Source organism: Crocodylus siamensis, chromosome 10, assembly GCF_052110815.1.
Source record: "Crocodylus siamensis isolate JL-2025a chromosome 10, ASM5211081v1, whole genome shotgun sequence".
Classification (NCBI taxonomy): Eukaryota; Metazoa; Chordata; order Crocodylia; family Crocodylidae; genus Crocodylus; species Crocodylus siamensis.
The window spans coordinates 36,559,214-36,577,962 of record NC_143404.1 but is presented as its reverse complement, the minus strand read 5'-3'; the positions used below and the strand labels follow the sequence as shown (position 1 = coordinate 36,577,962).

At 46.3% G+C, this 18,749-nt stretch overlaps 1 protein-coding gene across 2 annotated transcripts; it reads left to right on the top strand.

Annotated features, from left to right (window-relative positions):
* Nucleotides 1–1,466: 1,466 nt before the first annotated feature.
* Nucleotides 1,467–17,283, top strand: HBEGF (heparin binding EGF like growth factor). 2 transcript variants are annotated; one of them, XM_090020627.1, is made up of 6 exons: nucleotides 1,467–1,777; nucleotides 2,249–2,431; nucleotides 7,727–7,904; nucleotides 13,970–14,125; nucleotides 14,742–14,834; nucleotides 16,573–17,283. In XM_090020627.1, the coding sequence occupies exons 1-5, from the start codon at nucleotides 1,735–1,737 to the stop codon at nucleotides 14,812–14,814; spliced, it is 633 nt and encodes a 210-aa protein (XP_089876753.1). In that variant the 5' UTR covers nucleotides 1,467–1,734; the 3' UTR covers nucleotides 14,815–14,834; nucleotides 16,573–17,283. The 2 variants fall into 2 exon arrangements, with proteins under 2 accessions (XP_089876753.1, XP_089876752.1); XM_090020626.1 differs by having other exon boundaries at nucleotides 2,246–2,431.
* Nucleotides 17,284–18,749: the final 1,466 nt, after the last annotated feature.

Here is an 18,749-nt window from a genome sequence, read left to right as displayed (position 1 = left end):
AACCAGGAGATCTCCTTATGTTCTTACACTATACTCAGCTAATCTGACCCAGATAATGTGCAGCTGATCACTCAGATATTAAGAGCCAGAGCACCAGAGAAGCTCTTGTGACCAGAAGTTAGCAGGTTCCTGTTTTTTATGTATCATATGAAAGGCAGTGCCTACAGCAGTACCACATCACATAGCCCCGTAACGGTCAAAAAGGACCTTGAAAGAAGGCTGTAGCTGCTTCCTGACCCATCACTAACACAAGTAGCACTAAGACATCCAAGGAATTCTCCTGCTTGTGGACTGTAGAACAGTGTTTCCCAACCCTTTCCAGCCCAAGGCACACTTACATTAATAACATTTTCCATGGCACACCTGTTACGGCATTCCCCATCCTCATACCCATTGTAGCTCTTGGCCATGGTAAAATTCCACAGCACACCTGTTCATTTCTGACAGCACACTTTTGTGCTGTGGCACACTGGTTGAGAAACACTAGTATAGAACGCGGCGACAGGACATCGTCTCCCTCCCTCCCCTCCTTTGCCTCAGGTCTTCCTCTTAAAAGACACTGTGGATTTAGCACCTTTTGAGTTGTCTCTAAAGTGGCCTGGCTACCTCTTGCTGCCATCTGGGAAACCTGATGCCATGTCAGAGCTCAAATCAGGCAGTACTGTCCTTTCCTCCTGCTCTGGCCCCTCATAATGTGAGACTGCTGTCCCAGCTGCACACATTGCATCAGCTCTTGGCAAAGCGCATTTCTGTTGGGTGGGAGTGCTGACCCCTGGCAGGGCACCTGTTCCACTGGATGGGACAAGGACTATGGAGAATTTTTTTTTTCCTTTTTTAAATAATTTGTGTTGGAGGCCAAATTAGCCAAAACTAATTCCAAATCCAAGAGTCCAGAACTGTAAGTGGCCCTACTACCGGCAAACATCCTCCTTCAGATGTTTCCAAAATCGTTGGTGGGCATCCTACATATAGGCCCAAGCCTGGAGGCTTGGGGTTGGATGCCCCCCAGTCGTGTTTGCCCTCAGCCGTAAGGCCCTTGGAGCAAGCAAGGCAGGAGACGCCCATTTCCATAAACTGGGCTTAAGGGCACTGCACCTCGCCACAAGAACAGCTCCCCTGCAAAGCGGTTCAGGAAAACTGCCTTCTTGGACACCCATACACGGTACTTCCCCAGCCAGGCTGATCTGAGCCTTCAAACGGTCCGGGCAGGGCGCGGAGCCTGAGAGCGGCTGTGCCGTGCCCCAAGCCTTGGAGGGAGGCGCCTGGGCACTTCCCCATAGGACAGGCCAACCTCAAGGGCTGACCACTGGGCAAGGCCGGGGATGCAGCACCAGCCCGGCACCGAGCCAAGAGGGGCCCTTCTGGGAAACATCCTCCCCCGGCCTGAAGCCCGCCCGGCGGGAGCGGCACTGGCCCCCGCCCCACCCGCGCCGGGCGGGCGTGCCCGGATGGCAGCGCCCCCGCGCCGCGCCCCGCCCCGCAGCCTCTACCCCGGCGCCGGCGCGGCCCGGCCGAGATCGGGCTGCAGCTCGGAGCGGCACGTGGGTGCGGGCGCCCGGCACCGCGGTGAGAGGAGCCGCCTGGCAGCACCGGTCGCGGGCAGCGAGCGAGGCGACGGCGGCCGGAGAGGCAGCCGCGCCCCCCCCGGCACCGCCGCGCAGCTCCTTGGCGTAGAAAGTTTGCGGCGGCCGCGGGGAGCCGCGCTGCTGCCTCGGCCCGGGGAGAGGAGGCGATATGAGGGGGCTGCTGGTCGCTGCCAACCTCTTCCTGGCGGCAGGTAGGGACGCGTGGGCAGCGCCGCGAGCCGGGTCCGCGGGGTGAGCGAGCGCCCGCGGGGCAGCGGCGGGGCTGGGAGCGGGTGCGCGGGGGAGGTTGCCGGAGGCTGTCGGGTGTGCAGCTCCCGCGGGCCGTCAGCTCGCCCCTGCTTGCAGGGGTCGCCGTGGCTATAAACAGCTGTCCCTCCATCCCTGCCGGGCGCCTGCCCCCCAGCAGAATGGTAGAGATCGGGGGTTGGAAGGAACCCCGGGTCGTGTCGTCTGAGCCCCTGCTCAAAGCAGGACCAGCCCCCACTACAGCATGCCAGCCGAGGCTTTGTCTAGCTGGGTCTTAAACCTACAGCCTTGCTGGGTGGCCTGTTCTGGTGCTGACAAGCATTTGAGAGAGTGCCCCCCACCTCCCAAGTCCCAGCTTTGCTGTGGCTTTCACTGTGGCATCGCAGCTTGATGGGTGTGCCTGTCTGTCCCAGCAGCCTACTCAGGATTTGTGAATGGAGAAGGGACCGACATGACTGAGAATGAAGTTTACCATGAAGGAAACAGCGGGCATTCAGGGACTGTCCAGCTCTTCCAGACCACGGCGGGCTCTGAGTATGAAGAAGAGAAGGACAGAGGGGTTACTTCCTCTGGGGATTATTTTATTGAGCTCCCAAGAGGTATGTCATCCCCCCCACCCCCAATACATTTCAGGATGTGCTGTACTGCATTAACTTTGCCTGTGGGAAGGGGAAAGGGCTGTGACATTTGGTTCGTTCTGGAGCGAAAGGGAGGGAGGGATGAGCAGTGCTAGCTGCAGAGGGGCTGAGTGGGATCAGATGTTCCCCAAAGGACAACAGACGCAGGCCCCAGGCTGGAGGTGCAGACTCTGCAGGAAAATGAACAGAGCAGGTTGTTAAAAGGAAGGAGTTTTCACTGTTTGGTACTGGAGTCACCTGGAAGTGAAGGAGTTACCCAGGGGTTTCTTTACTATCAGTCTACTGGAGTAAGAGTCCCAGAGCAGTGGCATGCTCCCACAACCAGTAAGGTAAATTATGCTCTCAATTAACTCTGTGGCATAGCCATGATTCAACAATTGCTCTGATTCAGCAAAGTACTTGAGCAAATGTTGAAGTTCCATTGACTTCAAAGCATGCTTTTAAAATTAAACTGGGTACTTTATTCAATAGGCATTGATTTAAGTATGTGCTTAAATACTTTCTTGATTTGGGACTTTGTACCTGGGGCTACTTGTGGGGTGCTGAGCAGGGTATGACTAACAGATGGATGGATGAGGAAAAAGTTTCTGTAATCAGAGTGAACTCTCAGCCTTTGTCTGGAAGTAGAGGACAGCTAAAGGCAGAAAAAACATTGCAAGAGAACAGGATGGATAGTGAGAGCCAAAGGGGCTTTTCTGTCTTTGACTTACATATGTTAAGCCTGAGCCATGAGAGAAGGAATACTGGGGTGGGGAGAAGAGATGTGGGCAGAGAGCCAGGCCAGGCCAGAGTGTTCCCACAGAAATTCCTGGCTCGTGTGCTTTGTGTCACAGTTCGGGTTTTTTTTAGTAGTTCTATGTTTGTGCTTTTTTGCCTTCTGTTACCATGAAGTCCCCTGTGCTCAGACCCAGGGCTGCATTCCTATGACCCCCAAATCCCGACAGACATGCTTCCTGTTCCCCCAAGTCCCTGGTAACACTTCCTATATCTAGCACTCTGTTCTCTACTCTGCACATTCATTTTTGTAATGCTTAATGCAGTGCTATCTCCAAAGTGGAGAAGGGGAGACTGTAATTAAAGGGTTTGTATAGCACAGTTATTGTAGTAACATACTCTCTCTCTCTGGGAAAATCCTGTAATATTTAATGACATCAAGAGGAGATGGAAATAGCTCTATAAACCTATAGAATTTAATATCAGAGATTTTTTTCCATCACCCCACAGCAATTTTTTTTGGGCCTAGGTTTTCTTATTCAGTTCTGTAGGATGGTTCCAGAAAATGTACAGGTTTCCCTCACTTTATGCGGGTTCTGTATCTGTGAATTCACTCATACGCAATGACCCTCTTTATACCAAAAATTCATTATGTGAGGTAAATTTACTCTTATGTGATTGGTGTGGTAGAAGCCCACAATCAGCTGCTTTGTGCAGTGCGTTGTGGGAGTGATGCACACCAAAATATAGTCTCTGGTGTGGATCTGTGCTCCTCGTTTGTTGTCTCTGATATGCATTTCTGTAGCTGCCATCCCCATTATGATAGTGCCCTGTGCTTGTGTGTACTGTCTGCCGTTGGTGAGTACTAAAATGGCCTTGTAAAAGTGGTAGAAATGGGTCTGGGGACCAGTACAGTTGAGGTCTTGGAACGTATCCCTATTCCTTACGTTGTAAAGTTGGTTCCCTTTATGCGAATTTGAGTTATGTGCTGTTTTCCAGGAATGCATGTACAGCATAAAGTGAGGGAAACCTGTATATGAAATTTTATAACACTCCTTTATATCCTGCAGGGCTCTGTCTTGTGGGTTAATCCAGTGGGATGGTTTGTTTCCCAGCCCTATCAGTAATAGTCAGTGCTTTGTCAAGGAGGAAAATTGCCTGTGACTCACTGCTCACCACCCACACATTGCTACCCTTCGTACCTAGCTGGGAAATGCCACTACACTGTCCCTTCTGCAGAGGTGCTTGGTTCAGGATTTGCTCTCTTGTGCTCTGTGTCCATTTGTCTGGTTTCTCTTACCAGGGTTTGAGCCAAAGAATGTCCCATTGAATAGTGCAGGAGGCTAGGCTTTAGCTTGATTGTGACCAGGATTTGACACGCAGGCAAATTCAGACCTGGTGTTAACAGCATAACTCCACTGAGGTCACCAGGCTTACGCCACCATACGCCAGTGCTGACTGGACCAGAGACCAGTGTTTCATACTCCAGTCTTTCCTCATTTTTTGTTCCCCTTCCTGTCATGTCTCTGTTCCTGTCATTTTCTGACGCACACTGTCTAGCTTTACAGCACCAGGATGAGCTATTGCATCCACAGGGAGTCAGTTCTGGGGAAATTTGCCTCCATCTCTTTCTGTGCTTTCCGTTAATCTTTCTCTTCCCTTCTTGTTCCCATCAGAATCTCTCCTCATCACTGCTCCTCCCAGTTCTCTCCACCTCGCTTTGATCCCATATCCCTTCCATTTCTCCACAGATATTTCTGCCCTCTTCAAATAGGGCAGATCATTCTTCCCTTCCAATAGGAATCAGCAAGCTGCTGGAAGGGTGAGAAGCATCCACCCAGGTGCATGATTTGATGGGCCTAAAATCTTTCTGGGTTCAATAGGAAGAACAGGAAGTAGCTCTGGGGAGTCAAAGGCCCCCGTTACACATTCCACTTATGCTGTGATTTAATGTATTAATTGCAGCGTAATTGACAAGGGTGCTATACGTGCACACAGTCTGAGGCACCATGAAGTGGCAGATCTGCCAGAAAATTGTTCCATGTATAATGTAGACAATTTTATGGCTGCTTTGTATGACACCTTTACACTGAACGTATAGCTGTGCCAACAGTCACTGATTCTTGCCTGGGCTGGGGGCTGCACTAGAATCTGGAATGAGCCCCAGTGCAGTCCCAAGCCTATGCTGACAATCAGCTGATTGTCATCCCTGTCCGCAGACCTGTGGGCACCCAGTTTTCAACTTACCAGTGCAGGGGGAGCCTGGAATCATAATCTCGGGCTTCCCCTGCACTGATGAGTAGGATATGATAGGGATCTGATCCTCAATCCCGAAATCATGCCTCCTACTACACACATGTGGCATGGCAGGAAATGGAGTTGGGACTGGGGATTACATCTAGTGATGTATTTAAGTGAATATTTGTTGGGGGCTAGAGTCACCAATTCTTGCTGCCGCTGCACTGTCTAGGGCAGTGTTTATACAAGTGAAAGCTTATAGTGCCCAGGGGCAATCATGGGTAGTTCCAAGGGGTTAAATTTTAGTATAGTATGAAGCAAAGGAAATCTGGCTTCTCTAGTCCTTGCCCACTCTCCTATCCATGGCTTAGTACCCTCTGTCAGCCTCAAAATGCACACAAATGGGATGGGGGTTATTGTTGTTATTGAAATGCTTCACTCTAACTTGCATGGTAAATATAAGGGGCCATGCCAACTTTGCCCTTAGAGTGAGAGCTTTCTACTATGAAATGGATGATAAATAATGCTTTTCTCTGAGTTGGGAACCCCTTCTGCTTTGTGCTCTTTAGGAGTGCTGCATTTCTCCTTCCAGTCCCTGTCAGGTCTGGAGCTTCTAGCTGCTGTGTCAATGTTGCCAGTGGAGGGGAAGAGTGTCTGAGCTATTCCAAGGAACTGAAGTCAGGAACACCCTCTCTGCCCTCACTTCTTATGCCCCTGCTCATCCATATCTCTCCCATGTGCTATACCTGTCAGCCCATTGCTGATGCCTACTGGCCTGAATGCAGTAGTGGTCTTATCAGATAGCTTCTCCCAAATGACAATGGGTGGTGTTACCTTTGTTCCTCTGATTTCATGACAGAGGGACACAAGCACAAAGATCTAGGAGAGGATGGCAGCTGGGGGGCCAGTTTGGAGGAGTAAGCAGTGTGGTTCTGCATGTCTTTTCCTGGTCCCTGTGATAGCATGTTCCTGTGAGCACTGCCCTGTACTGCTAGTCACAATGCCTGCAGCAGAGAGATAAACCAAAGGGACCCCTAACTGGAAACAAGGAATTCTTGTACATAATATTTTGGTTGTCTTTTCTTGGTTCTTCAGTAAATTATAACATTAAAAGCTCCTGCACTGTTGAAAGTGGCTTCTTCCCCCCATTTCTCTGTACATGGTGCCTTCTAAAGCTATAAAATAGGATGAGGAAGGAAATAAGGACTGGAGGCCATGGGACCAAGGGTAGCACTGGGGGAATCTAAAAACATTCTTCAGTTGTATTTAAGTCTCATGGCTTTGTTTCTCTGTGTGCCCAAACTTTGTAGTGCCTGAAAGTTTGGATATATTGACCTTAGGGGTGTTACTTGAAGAGTGAAGCACTGTTCCAAGTGAGTGAGGGCATTAGAATCTGGCCCTTAATAATCAGCATTGCTGAATGTCCTGTGTTTTTTTGGAGTTGTTCCAGTTTCACTGCAAAACTGAAAACTAACATGTGATGTTTGGATGCCCGGTGGTTCCTTAGCTGCCTTATGAACACCACGGTAGGGAGAGGTACCATAAGGAATGTGACAAAGTAGCATATATTCCCACTGAAGTTACCCGGGGGGTGAGCAGACTCAGAATTTTGCATGATCGAGTAATTAGCTTTTTGTCTTACCCAGTTTAGTCTTACCAGTCAGTTTCACCTTGGTGTCCCTAATGAGCATCCAGAGAGCTCTGGTTAACATTTGCCAAATGACCATGAGTTGGGCTTACTTAAATAAATTGCTTCCACTCAAATAAAAAAGTAACTACATATTTTGTAAGAACATTTCTGTGATATCAGCTTGTTTTCACAAACCCTAAATTGCCCTCCTATTGCCCTTTTTTAATTCTGTTCTTATCCTGTGTGCAAGCCATCGTTGTAACCACAGGAAAATGAGGCCAATCAGGACCATGAATAGGCTCTTACAAAAGATCAGGCTGATCAGAGAAATAAAGGCTAGATAAAGACACAATTACTAATCTTCTGTATTCAGTGGAAACCAGTGGATATAATAGCAACATTTCAGATGGATAAAGCCCCGTTTTAATTCCTGAATCTGCAGTAGCTTGTTCCTTTATTTCCTTCAGCACATTTTTATGAATTAGAAATGTCATGATATTTGTTCAGATCTGCAAGAATGGAAAAACTTCTGCTTGGCAGCAGATCTCTGAACGAAGGGCTCTGCTGGTACCAAAGTTGAATTGTTTACAATAGGTCTAGGTTTCCTGCTCTGTTTCACTTTTAAGCAAGAAAGTGAGGTGATGGATGTTTTTTCTTTTGAACTTGTTTTCCAGTTGCTTTCTTGTCAAAGCCACAAGAGCTGGTTACTCCAAAGAAAAAGGGGAATGGGAAGAAAAGGAGAAAAGGCAAGGGCATGGGGAAGAAGAGAGATCCATGCCTACAAAAGTATAAGGACTTCTGTATTCATGGAGAATGCAAATACATCAAAGAGCTGAGAGCTCCATCCTGCATGTAAGTAGCAAAGAACCTCTGTCTTGGGGAAACCTTAGTCATTGTTCCTTGAATTCTCTAAACCACACAGAGGAAGAATGTAGGAGATATTTTTAGTTTGCCCTCTTGCTCTGTAGGATGCTATTCTGACTTCCTGGACTTTTTGTTTTTTGAGTTTTGCATCACTTTGGTGCACTTTAAGAAACCACAGACCATTGTTGGTCTTGTTAAAGGCACATGTTCAGAAAAATGTCCCTTATGTCTCGTACATCAACCTTCCATTGAAAACCCCAACACTATGGGTGCCAAACAAAATTAACTGACTTCTGCCTGAGCTCTGTATTTGGCCTACAAGAACTTGGAATAACACAGTTTACCTTTTGTTGACTGAGCCTGTTACAGGATGTTTTGAAGCTATTTACATTGAAAAGTTATTTTAGGAGCCTGTTGTCAAATACCTTTATCCTGACTTTTGGAAGACTGATGCTCATAACCCTTGTGACGGTCCATAGGAGCTGAGGCGTTCTGCTCTTTTGAAAATCGGACCTCATGAGAACTCCAGTGGACCCGGTCCCAATGGACTCAGTGTGCCTAAATGGCACCTGAGCTCTCTTGAAATTTTGATATAGAGGTCTCAAGTCAGGCACCCCATAATGGAAAGAACTAAAATATTTCTGAATGGAGCTGCTGCTGTATCCACAGGTCTTCTGATTAATTCTTTCCTGCAGTATATCATACAGGCAGTAGCTCTGGTTATGATTTGGGCAGGAAAACAAAAAAAAGTTCATGAAGAATCACTGTGAATAAGGAAAAGCAGGAGGCTCTGCTTATGTGAAAAGATGGCCTTGGGAGTCTGACAATGGCACAGTTGCAGGGTATTATTTCCTAACCAAGAAACTGCTCTTTTAATGTCATCGAAGCACAGGAAACAAATATTATTTTTCATTATCATGCATATATCTCTTCTAATCTTGTGAAGTCTAACAGAGAGATCCATTAAGTCTGCATAACAGTTTGGCCAGGAAAACGGCAGGAGCTGAAAATAAAAGCCCTGAAGAATACACCATTGGGATTGATTTAGTATTGACTAATGGGAGGCGGACAGAATGCAATAGAGTTGTTTTCATCTCTGACTTCTAGGATTCTGTTTGAGCCCTGTAAGTGAGCTACTCTCTCCTAGAGTCCCCAGTTGGTCCTGCTCCTCAAACACTATCTTGCCATGATGGTGGCTTATGCGTAGGGATCTCCATAAATCGCAGAGGAAGTCACCCTCTCCCCTCCAGGCCCACAACCCCACAGCAGCTCCTTTTTTAATTTTTTCATTTCACCACTTGCCCACTCCCCTCACCCCCGCAGCTCTGCTGACCAGCCCATTTTCTCATGATTGCCGGGGAAGTGAAAACCACAGTTTTTAAATAGGCTGCAGTTTTTGCCAGCCTGCTGCTGATTGGCAGATGGGATTTGGTGGCCCTGCTGCTTGCTGCTGACCTGCAGGGAGGCAGAAACCATGGCATATTTAAAACTGCAGTTTTTTCGCTTCCCCAACACTCAGCAGCAAACAGCCTGGCCAGTGGGACCCTTCCACCCATCCAGGGCAGATAAGGGCAAGCAGAGAAACGAAAAAAAATTAAAGGAGCAACTGTGGCGGGGGGGGAGGGAGAGGGGGATTTCCTCTACAATCCCATGGACTGGAAAGGAAAACTTTTTCCATCCCTTCAAATGTAACAACTCTGTTTACAGCACCCTTGCATCCCAGTAACTTGGATGCACTGGTGGGAGTGGGAGGAGAACCTGTTGCTCTAAATGGCTCTGTCCCAGCTCCAGGCAGTTTGGCCTTGGCAGCTGGATTTGTAGGCAGCAGTTTGAAAGCACTTGAGGTGGCAGCCTGCCAAAAGTGTGTTGAAGCTGTTTTGTGGAGGCCTGTTCCTCTGTTATCCAAGTGTCAGGCAGTGTCCCTATATGCTGCTACTGCTACTATTCCTACCTGTTACCTTGCCTGTTCCAAGTGCCTTCTGTCTGAGGATCTCAGAGCTTTCAAGCACTAATGAACCAATTTCCTCACCATCTCCAGGAAGTAGGTAAATATCTGTATTAACCATGCTGCACAGATGAAGCTGAGGCTAAAGAGGGGTTTTCTCTTTTTGTAATTTGGACACCTGTTCACTAGGGAATGGCCTGACACCCACTGGCCTGTATCTCATGATGTGGCACAGAACAGCCATCTGAATGCAGACCAGTATTGATGTAGGCAACATTTGAGCAGGTGGATTTGGAGGTTCTGACACTATTGCCAGTTCTGAGTCACTCATCCAAGTCCCTGAGCTTGCTGCAAATAATAGCTGTCTGACTTATAGTGTGCAACTTCTTGAGCATTGAAATTTTTGGGCAGCTTGAAACCACAGGGTAAGTGGGTATGTCAGCACTGCTACTTATTCCACCCCACATTTGCACTGTAGTCCAAACCCATTAACTATCCAAATTAAAAGCCCCTTAACTGCTTTCCAGAAGCAGTTAAGTTCATCTGCAGAAGCTCTTTTGAGAATTAAGGCCCAAGTTAAACTAGAGCCTTTTTTAGGGTTCGGTTTTCCCAGTACTTGTCAGTTTTCTGTGTTTGGTGTGCAGTGGTGGCAAGATGATATAGATGAGGATGAGTGACTCATCAGCTTAGGTTAACCACAACTAGCAGTATAGGGTTGACCCAGTGTATGTGTATGGACAGGGCTCCCTGATATACTTATTGGTTAGACTTCTTTAATCAGAGCTGCCTGCTATGACATGCCGTATAGATCACCTACAGAAGAAGGTGCCTGGACTTGAGCAGGTTGTTTGAGTGCAAAGGTTCTGGCTTAAAATCCCCTAATTTAGGACTGGGGAGGCACAGATAGACTCCATTGTTCTGAAGGTTCCTCTTCTCATCCCCAGCTACATTATCCTTACAAGAGTGGGGGCTCTGAAATGGCTCAATAAGGACTTTACCACTTGTTAAAGGTGCAGAATTTCTTATTGTGTTACTGTCTCTTGTTACCCAGTAGCCACTTCCAGAGAAAGCTGTTACTGTGAACATTCCTGCCTTCGTCCTATCAAACTGCATCCTAATTCATCTTCAGCCTGTCTGTCTGCCATTTGCATTTCATTCTGCTCTCTGTTCCCATTAGCCAGTTCCATCTCTAGTACAGGTTTAGAATATGCCAGGGCAGGGAGAGTTCATGGCACTGGCAGTATCTGGTTCTTGAGAATATGAAGAGCTTGTCGAAGGCCATCTTGTTCTTCAGTCCTTCTGTTTTTTTGCCTTTGGTGTAACATGAGTATTATTGTCTGGGGTGACACTGACCCATGGAATGTGCTGTATTTAATGGAGCTCTCTCAGCATGGGACACTTGATCATGATGTTTGGAATGTGTTCACATGTTTGGTGATAAGCTCATCCTTCTCCGATTGGGTCTTGTCAAGGGTCTGGGAGTATAAGCATTGTATATATTAAGCTGTTTACATTATTATCCTTTGACTCACTGAGAGGGGTTTTTGGGTGACTGGCCTCTTTGCTCTGCAGATTTTATTTCTGCTAGGTGAGTAACTACCTGGATCCAGGGGAGTTTCATGTGTGTTTGCTCCCATTTAAAAAGTGTTTGTGTGTGGGAAATGACCCTATGAACAAAGTGTTTTAAATCTGTGTTCCTTAACTGAAAGGACCTAAAGTCAGATCTGTTCTCAGCTTTCTCAAATGGGACTTCCCCTCTCTGAAAATGGGAAGTTGAGAGTGTGATTACTGTGCTAAGTCCTAATAAGAGCTATCAAAAGTTCCCAACCCCTCAAGTGCAAATAGGAACCAGCCACCCCTAGAACGTCTGTGGGAGTGAGCAACACTGCCAGGTCATATTTTAACTGACCCCCCCCCCTCACTATGTACCCCATGGGAGCACGAATGCTTCAGGGGTGTGTAATGACTGAATTGTCCCAGGTTTTATTGACAGATTATCAGGTTGTGTCCCAGTTCCAACGCTTGGGTCTGCTTCCCTACTAATCTTCTGTGCCTCTTGTGCATTTGAAGGTAGATTTACAGGATTTGAGTGCTGAAGGTAACTTGGTGCAAACAGCTGTCACAGGCGAGGGCCAGCCAGCCAGCCAGCACACACTACACAGCTATTTGACACACATAACTGAATGATTTCATTTGCATAGTCACCTACTGCTCTAGTGAAATGAAGACTACCCTGGGATAAGGTAGTTTTTACTGATGACCTCCAACACCCTGCACACCACTGGGGTGTGGAGGCAGTTGGCATAAGGCTGCCAAGGCAAGATCTCTGAATATGCCCTGGGAATCTCTAATATTCAACAAGGTAAAGAGATCCTTGAGGAGGATTAATATCTAACCTTTAAGTACCACAGTTAAACTTTCATTGCCATATAAGTGCAGTTTTTGGCACTTATATGGCTTTTAAATTCTCTGTCTGCGTGTCCTAAATAGGTGTCTAGATACATTTGTAACTTCTGGAAATGAAGCAGAGATGGAGCCTTCCTGCCTTTCAGCCCAGGAGCCTAGTGATTAGGGCACAAGTCCAGGGGTGGGAAATCCAGGTTCTAGGCCTTACACAGAAGGGATTTGAACCTGTATCTCCCCCTTCCCAGCAAAGTGCTCTAACTACGAGGCAATGGGGAAGGGCTTGCTTAGATGCTGGCCCAATGGACAGCCAAGAGGGCAAGAGCTATATGGGGCCAGGAAAAAGAGAACAAGCTAGGGGGAGTGTAACTCAGTGAGGGGGATATTGACCCTAGTGCCTTTTCTGCACTTTGCATATACTATCCACTGAATAAACAGCAATGGGATAGTTTATACCATAATGGGACAGGGACACAGACCAGAACCTATGAGCCTTACCTTCCAGGGCAGTCTTCCTGTCACTGAGTTATGCTCCTTGTAGCTTGCTTTCTTCCTCCTGGCCCCACATGATCTACTGAGATCCCTTCCAACCCTAAAAATCTATGAAATTATGGACATCTATATTTTCCCCTCCTTGCTGCCCAGTGCACCAGTTTCCAGAGGAGCATGCTCAGGGTAATATCTAGTCCATGGCTGACAGTTAGAGAACTCTTCTAGGAAGTGACAGATGTGGGTTCAGTCCCTCTGGATGGCCAGTGGGGAGCTAGAATCTGGGTTTCCCACTCCTATAGACAGTGCCCTAACTACCAATATTAGGCTGGTTGAGGAGGGTCCCCTTTTCTGCCTTTCAGAAGTCACTAATTGCAGCTTTTCTCTGACCAAAGTTTTGGGGCCCATACAGTTGTGTGCACCCAGACAATTCTAGTCTCCCCTAGAGGTTGTATGGCCCAGGGGCAGCTTTCCAGGTATGCTCTGAATGGAAACAGGGCAAACATAGGTATGCAAATGGAATCTAAACTCTGTGTGAATGCCAACACTTGCACTTATGCAACTGTATAAGTCACTAACACTCACAAAGGTGAAGCAGGGTTTTTGTCTTTGGTTTCTCAAGCCTTACTGAGAAGATTTTTATTATGGGAAATTGAATGGAATCTGATATGCTTCTTGTTGAAAGATGAAGGGCTGAGGCCATCCTGCTGGGAATCCAAACCATTCAGGGTAATCCCAGCCTGATGTTCACTTAGAAAACACCCATTTTTGTATACTAGGAAAACCATTGGGAAAGTCAGCCCCGGATCCAGCAGCAGTGTCAAAGGGTCTAGCAGGGTGCTGAACTGGACACAGCGGTGGGGAAGACAAAAGAAAGGAAGAAGTTTTGTTTTGATACTATACACATTGCAGGGCCTTTCCCCATAGAAAGAGAAAACTGTCCTGAAGTAGGTGCCACAGAGGCCAGCAGTGGTGACAGTGGGGCTGAAGGATCTTGGTGCTGAGGAAAGGGTAAAGGTAATGTTTGGACCTTGCTGGAAAATAGCTGCTGAGCTGTCCTAAGGCAGAGAAAAGAGGTGGAGATGCTCTATGATACTTGAATGGAAGGGGCTGTGCAACATTTCTGGTGATTTTATTAACACCCTGATTAAAGCTTGGCTCTCATAGTACCCTATTACTGTTGCCTTTAAAATGCTCTCTTTTCTCTCTAAACTAGATGCCAGCCAGGATACCATGGAGAGAGATGCCATGGCCTTACCCTCCCTGTTGAGAATCCCTCCACCAGTTACGACCACACTACAGCATTGGCTATTGTGGCGGTGGTGCTGTCATCCATGTGTCTCATTATCATCGCTGCATTGCTGATGCTCAGGTGAGAGGAAAGGTGGCTGCAATGCTGTATTAGCAACATACGCCAAAGCTTAACCTACTCCACCCATGATCTCACCTACTTGGCCCTACTATCGGTGAACCAGTTCCCAATATTGCTGGGGAGATGCCTTCTTTACCCCAGCCTTGGCAATCAGTAAAGTAGCTCATATGGGAGGCAGGAGGCCTCCTGATTCAGTAGCTGAAGTCATGTGGCCTGAGCTAACCTTGCTGCCTAGGTTGTTTTATCATGGAAGGATTTGTTTTCCATTCTGCCTGGGCTTCTATGAACCAAATTCAGTAGTAGAGTCTGAGATTAGGAGGATCTGCAGTGATGAGAAGCTGCTGCAGTCTTCCTTCCTGGCAAGGGATGTAAAGCAGCTGGTGCAGAGCAGAGTTAGTGTTTACCTGGGAGTCAGTGTAGCCAAAGGAGATAGGACATGCATGGCTTCACTATATCCCTGATACAATCTCTAGCTTTGGAACCACCAGCTAAACATAGACTATAGGCCTATAGACTTCCTCACTGAAGCCAGCAGGAGCTTTGGACCTGAGTACAGTAGGGCCTGGCTGTAGTAGTGATCAACCCTTTGCTGAACAACTGTCTGCTTGATTTGCAGGTGTCACAAAAGGGGTGTTTATGATGTGGAAAATGAAGAGAAAATTAAGTTAGGCATCGCTGTAAATCCCTGATGGCATTAGAGCCCTGCAAGGTAAGTCTTCAGCACAGGCACAACAGCATGGCATAGGCAGCCTTAGCCTAGCTTTAGCCAGGCCCATGTGCAATGGAAGTGGCAGATAGCTGCTCACAAGAAGTCACTGGGTGCTGTATGTTTTCCATGCCCCTAAGCCAGCTCTGTACTCCCATGCAGTCTGATAGTGATTTGCACTTCCCTTTGGGACTGGTGGGGAGCATGGTGTTTGAGCACTTCCTAATTATATTATCTGGGATTGGATAAAAAATAAAGATGAACTCTTTAAATCCTTACAATGATTTGATGAGAAAAACCATGACTCTGCTTTTAGTACCTCAGCCCTGCCACCCTCCTAAAGTGAATGCATCATTCCTCGCCCATCTCTGGCTTTCTGGCTAAGCCAGTTCTGAATTCCCCAGATGATTTCTGATGGACTCCAGGGCCTTGCTTCACCCAGCCACACTCAAATCTGTTACTCCTCTATTCCTTCCCTTGCCTGAATAACTCACTCCCCTGCTTACTTATTCATTGAATCCCCCAGCCAGTTCCTCTGATCTGTCAGTGTCTCATCTCATAACCACCTACTCAAGCTTGCCCCTCTGGTTTTGGCCTTCTTTCTCAGCAGCTGGGGGCTGTTTTTTCACACATTCTGCTCCAGCTCTTCAGAACTGTCTCTCTCCCTCTGATCTCCTGAGTCATTTCCCCTTCCTTAAATGTTGCCTGAAACCTAAAATAAATAAATAAAGCAACTTCCTTTTCACTCCTTGTCCTTCCCTTATTACTTCATCATCCTTTAATTCTACTTCAACCACTGTTGTAATGCAATCCAGCTGGGCACAGTTGTCTTTACTGCTTTCAATGTTATGTAACATTGCTGTGCACTGTGAATCATGCAGTGCTTCACCTCAGAGGTGACTGCATTTCCCTGGTGAGCAGGCACTCGGAAAAAGGGAAAGGGCTGGGACTTCTTTCCCGGCTGATCCAAACACTGACATCAAATACACTTTCCTTTTTTTTTAAATCAGGAAAATATTGTACACATTGCGCGGGTGAACTAATGTCTCAAAAGGGACAGTAACTAATGTCCCTCACCATTGCCCATTAGCTACTGGGTTAGTTAGAATAACAGTGGGTGTCATTTTGGGGAGGATGGGAAGAGATTTAATGATGAAGACATGTCTTGCCTGTTGATACAATTAGATTTGGATTTACCCAAACTCTTCTGGCAGTGAATTCCAGAAAGAGTGTACTGCAGCCAACAAAATTCCCTTCTCTTTGCAGCCATCTTGATGCATCTCCCCCACTTGCAAAGTGCTTTATGATCCCCAATAATGGACAAAATAAATTATTGTCTTGATTCTGGAAAGTGGAAAATAAGCACAACTATCTGGGATCATTTAGATCTACCTACTTCTTTCATGCTGCTGGATTCCCAGCTTCTTTTAGGGTCTAATCTTGCAAGGTTCTAAGTGTTTCTTATGAGGTGCTCAGCACCTTTCATTCCCACACAAGTCAGCAGAAGCTGTGTCTGGGTGCTGCAATAATTACTTTGGCCCTGATTTCAGTAAAACACTTAAGCATATGCCAGAGACTCACAAACTGCAATGCATGGGCTGAAGAGCTTTTCAGAATTGGCTTCTTTGTGCTGCAAGTTCCCCTGCATGAGGATTCTGCATCTGATGCCAAATAGTGTTGGCTGCATAAGGCAAAAGTCTTGGTATGAAATGAACCAGATCTGTGCTGTGTTTTATTTCAGGATTCAGTTGTGAAGCAGTTCTGCCTTCATGAAGAAGCAAGACACAGTGATTAAAGTTCTATTTATTGGCATTTAAAAATCAGTGGAGAGTTTGCTGGAGCGGAAGTGGCATGTCTGTGTTTAGAGGTTGTCATATAATTGCTTCACTAAAACATGCATCTCAGTGAGTAAAATTTGATGTCCTGAAATGGAAGAAGTTACAGGAAAGATGCTTTTTGCTGGAGACTTTATTTACCAACAGAATTGCTCAAGGAGGCCTGGTTGAATGCACTCATGAAGAAGGAAGAAAAAAATGGACCTTGGCTTTCCAGCTTTAGTATGGGCTGGGAAATTAAGTAACTACAGCCGAACACAAATTTGGATCCTTCAGATATACTCTGAGAAACTAACTGTGAAAGACATCAACTCCGAGGAGACCTGAGTTCGGGGATTTATTAGATTGGTGGGGTGGGGTGAGGGCTATTTAACAAGATATTTTTCATTTTAAATTATATATTTATTTTAGATATACTGTGTATAGTATTTATTTAGGGTCTGATCCTGCAGTCCTGCAATCAGTGGGCATTTTGCTAGAGTTAACAGTGGATTGGCCCTTAACTTTTGTAAGTGCAATGTAATGGTCTAATAAATAACACTTTGTTATAAACTCTTAGCCTTTTAATACTGACTGGAAAAGCAGCTAGACCATTTTAATATAACAATGTGTATCAATGTGCCCTTGCTAACCTATTGTCTGTGTATGTTTCATGTGGTATTATAATGGCAAAGATGCAGACAGTAGGAGGCAAATCTTGTATGTGAGTATGGAAGCATAAGCTACTCATGCTAGTGGAGACATTTCACATTTGTCTTAGAATAAATTAGAACAGAGTTTGATCCCATGGGCCCAGTCCTGGTCCCATAGAATTGAACAGTAAAATTCCAATAGACTTCCAGTGTGGAGCTGTAATATACCCAAAATTGTACTACCCAATCTGCACCATAGACCCTGATTCTCAGCATTCAGACATGGACCAGCAATGCAGTCCCTCTCCCAACCCTGTGGGGTGAGCAAGATGTTGCTGAGATCTGATCAGAGAACATCATCAGAGGATAGTCTAAAAGATTTGAAAATGGCTGCCTGCCTCCTCTGTTTCTATTGCCAAGAAACAGCATAGCAGAATCTCACTTACTGGGAGATATTTAAATACGTTGTGAGTAAATGCAGCTTCACTTAGGTCTGAAGTTGGTCCCTTCTATTAGTCAAAAACTGTGCTAGTACCTACTTCAGCTCATGCAATGAAAAATAAAATGGTGTGGGGCAGGGGCTTGTTTGATTAAAACAGAAGGCAACACCTGGAATCAAAAAGTTCAGGAGACAAAAATTAAGGGGAGGACTAGCCATCAATATGCTCTTCAGGACCCCCACTACAACTCCAAAGTTTTTTGGTATTCCTTAGGAGGCCAAGGCTTCTCTTCCACTCACAGCAGGCTAGATTTCCTAGGCTTGTCAGATTCCTGAGGCTCTAGTGGGCATGCGTTCTTCCAGACCAGTCTTCCAGAGCTGGTTCAGACTTTACAACAGGCGTGCAATTATTTTGGGCAGAGGGCCACTTACTGAGTTTTGGCAAGCCATCAAGGGCCGCATGACAGGCAGCCCAGGCCAGATTTAAAAATTTAGAAAATTAATATTTGGGGCCCCACAGGCCGGATAGAATGGCTTGGAAGGCTGCATCTGGTCCCTGGGCTGCATTTTGCCCACCACTGCTTACAATAAAATAACCCAGACTTGTTCATATTTCCTCTTGAAGCTTACTCTGGGGAGCTGCCTGAGAGCAAGATGAGCTAATGACTATAATGGAGTCAAAGCAGAGAAAGCTGGCTGTTTCCCTACAGGAAATATGCTTTTCTTTATGTTTTGCTCTATGTTCTGCTCTTTTCTCTATGTTTTGCTGCTGAAGTTTACCAACCATACCTTTCACACTGGTGTGCTAAGCTGGCCAACTCATTTCCACGAAGTTGATGCTCAGCATGGTATTTAGCAAGGAGCAACATTGTTCTTCAAGTGTTTCTACTACCTGATGCTTCATAAAATGCCAGTGTCATGTCATTTTAAAATTTTGCAAGTATGACACAATAATTACAATTCGTAATGAATCTCAAGATAGCGGCCTCTAAAATGTCAGGAACCAAGTGAG

What these genes read in the sequence shown, in the direction of transcription:
- HBEGF (XM_090020626.1), top strand. Translation starts at nt 1,735, where the DNA reads ATGAGGGGGCTGCTGGTCGCTGCCAACCTCTTCCTGGCGGCAG. An exon ending in TTTTATTGAGCTCCCAAGAG is followed by an intron (nt 2,432 to 7,726) that starts GTATGTCATCCC and finishes CTTGTTTTCCAG; the next exon opens with TTGCTTTCTTGTCAAAGCCA. An exon ending in CTGAGAGCTCCATCCTGCAT is followed by an intron (nt 7,905 to 13,969) that starts GTAAGTAGCAAA and finishes TCTCTAAACTAG; the next exon opens with ATGCCAGCCAGGATACCATG.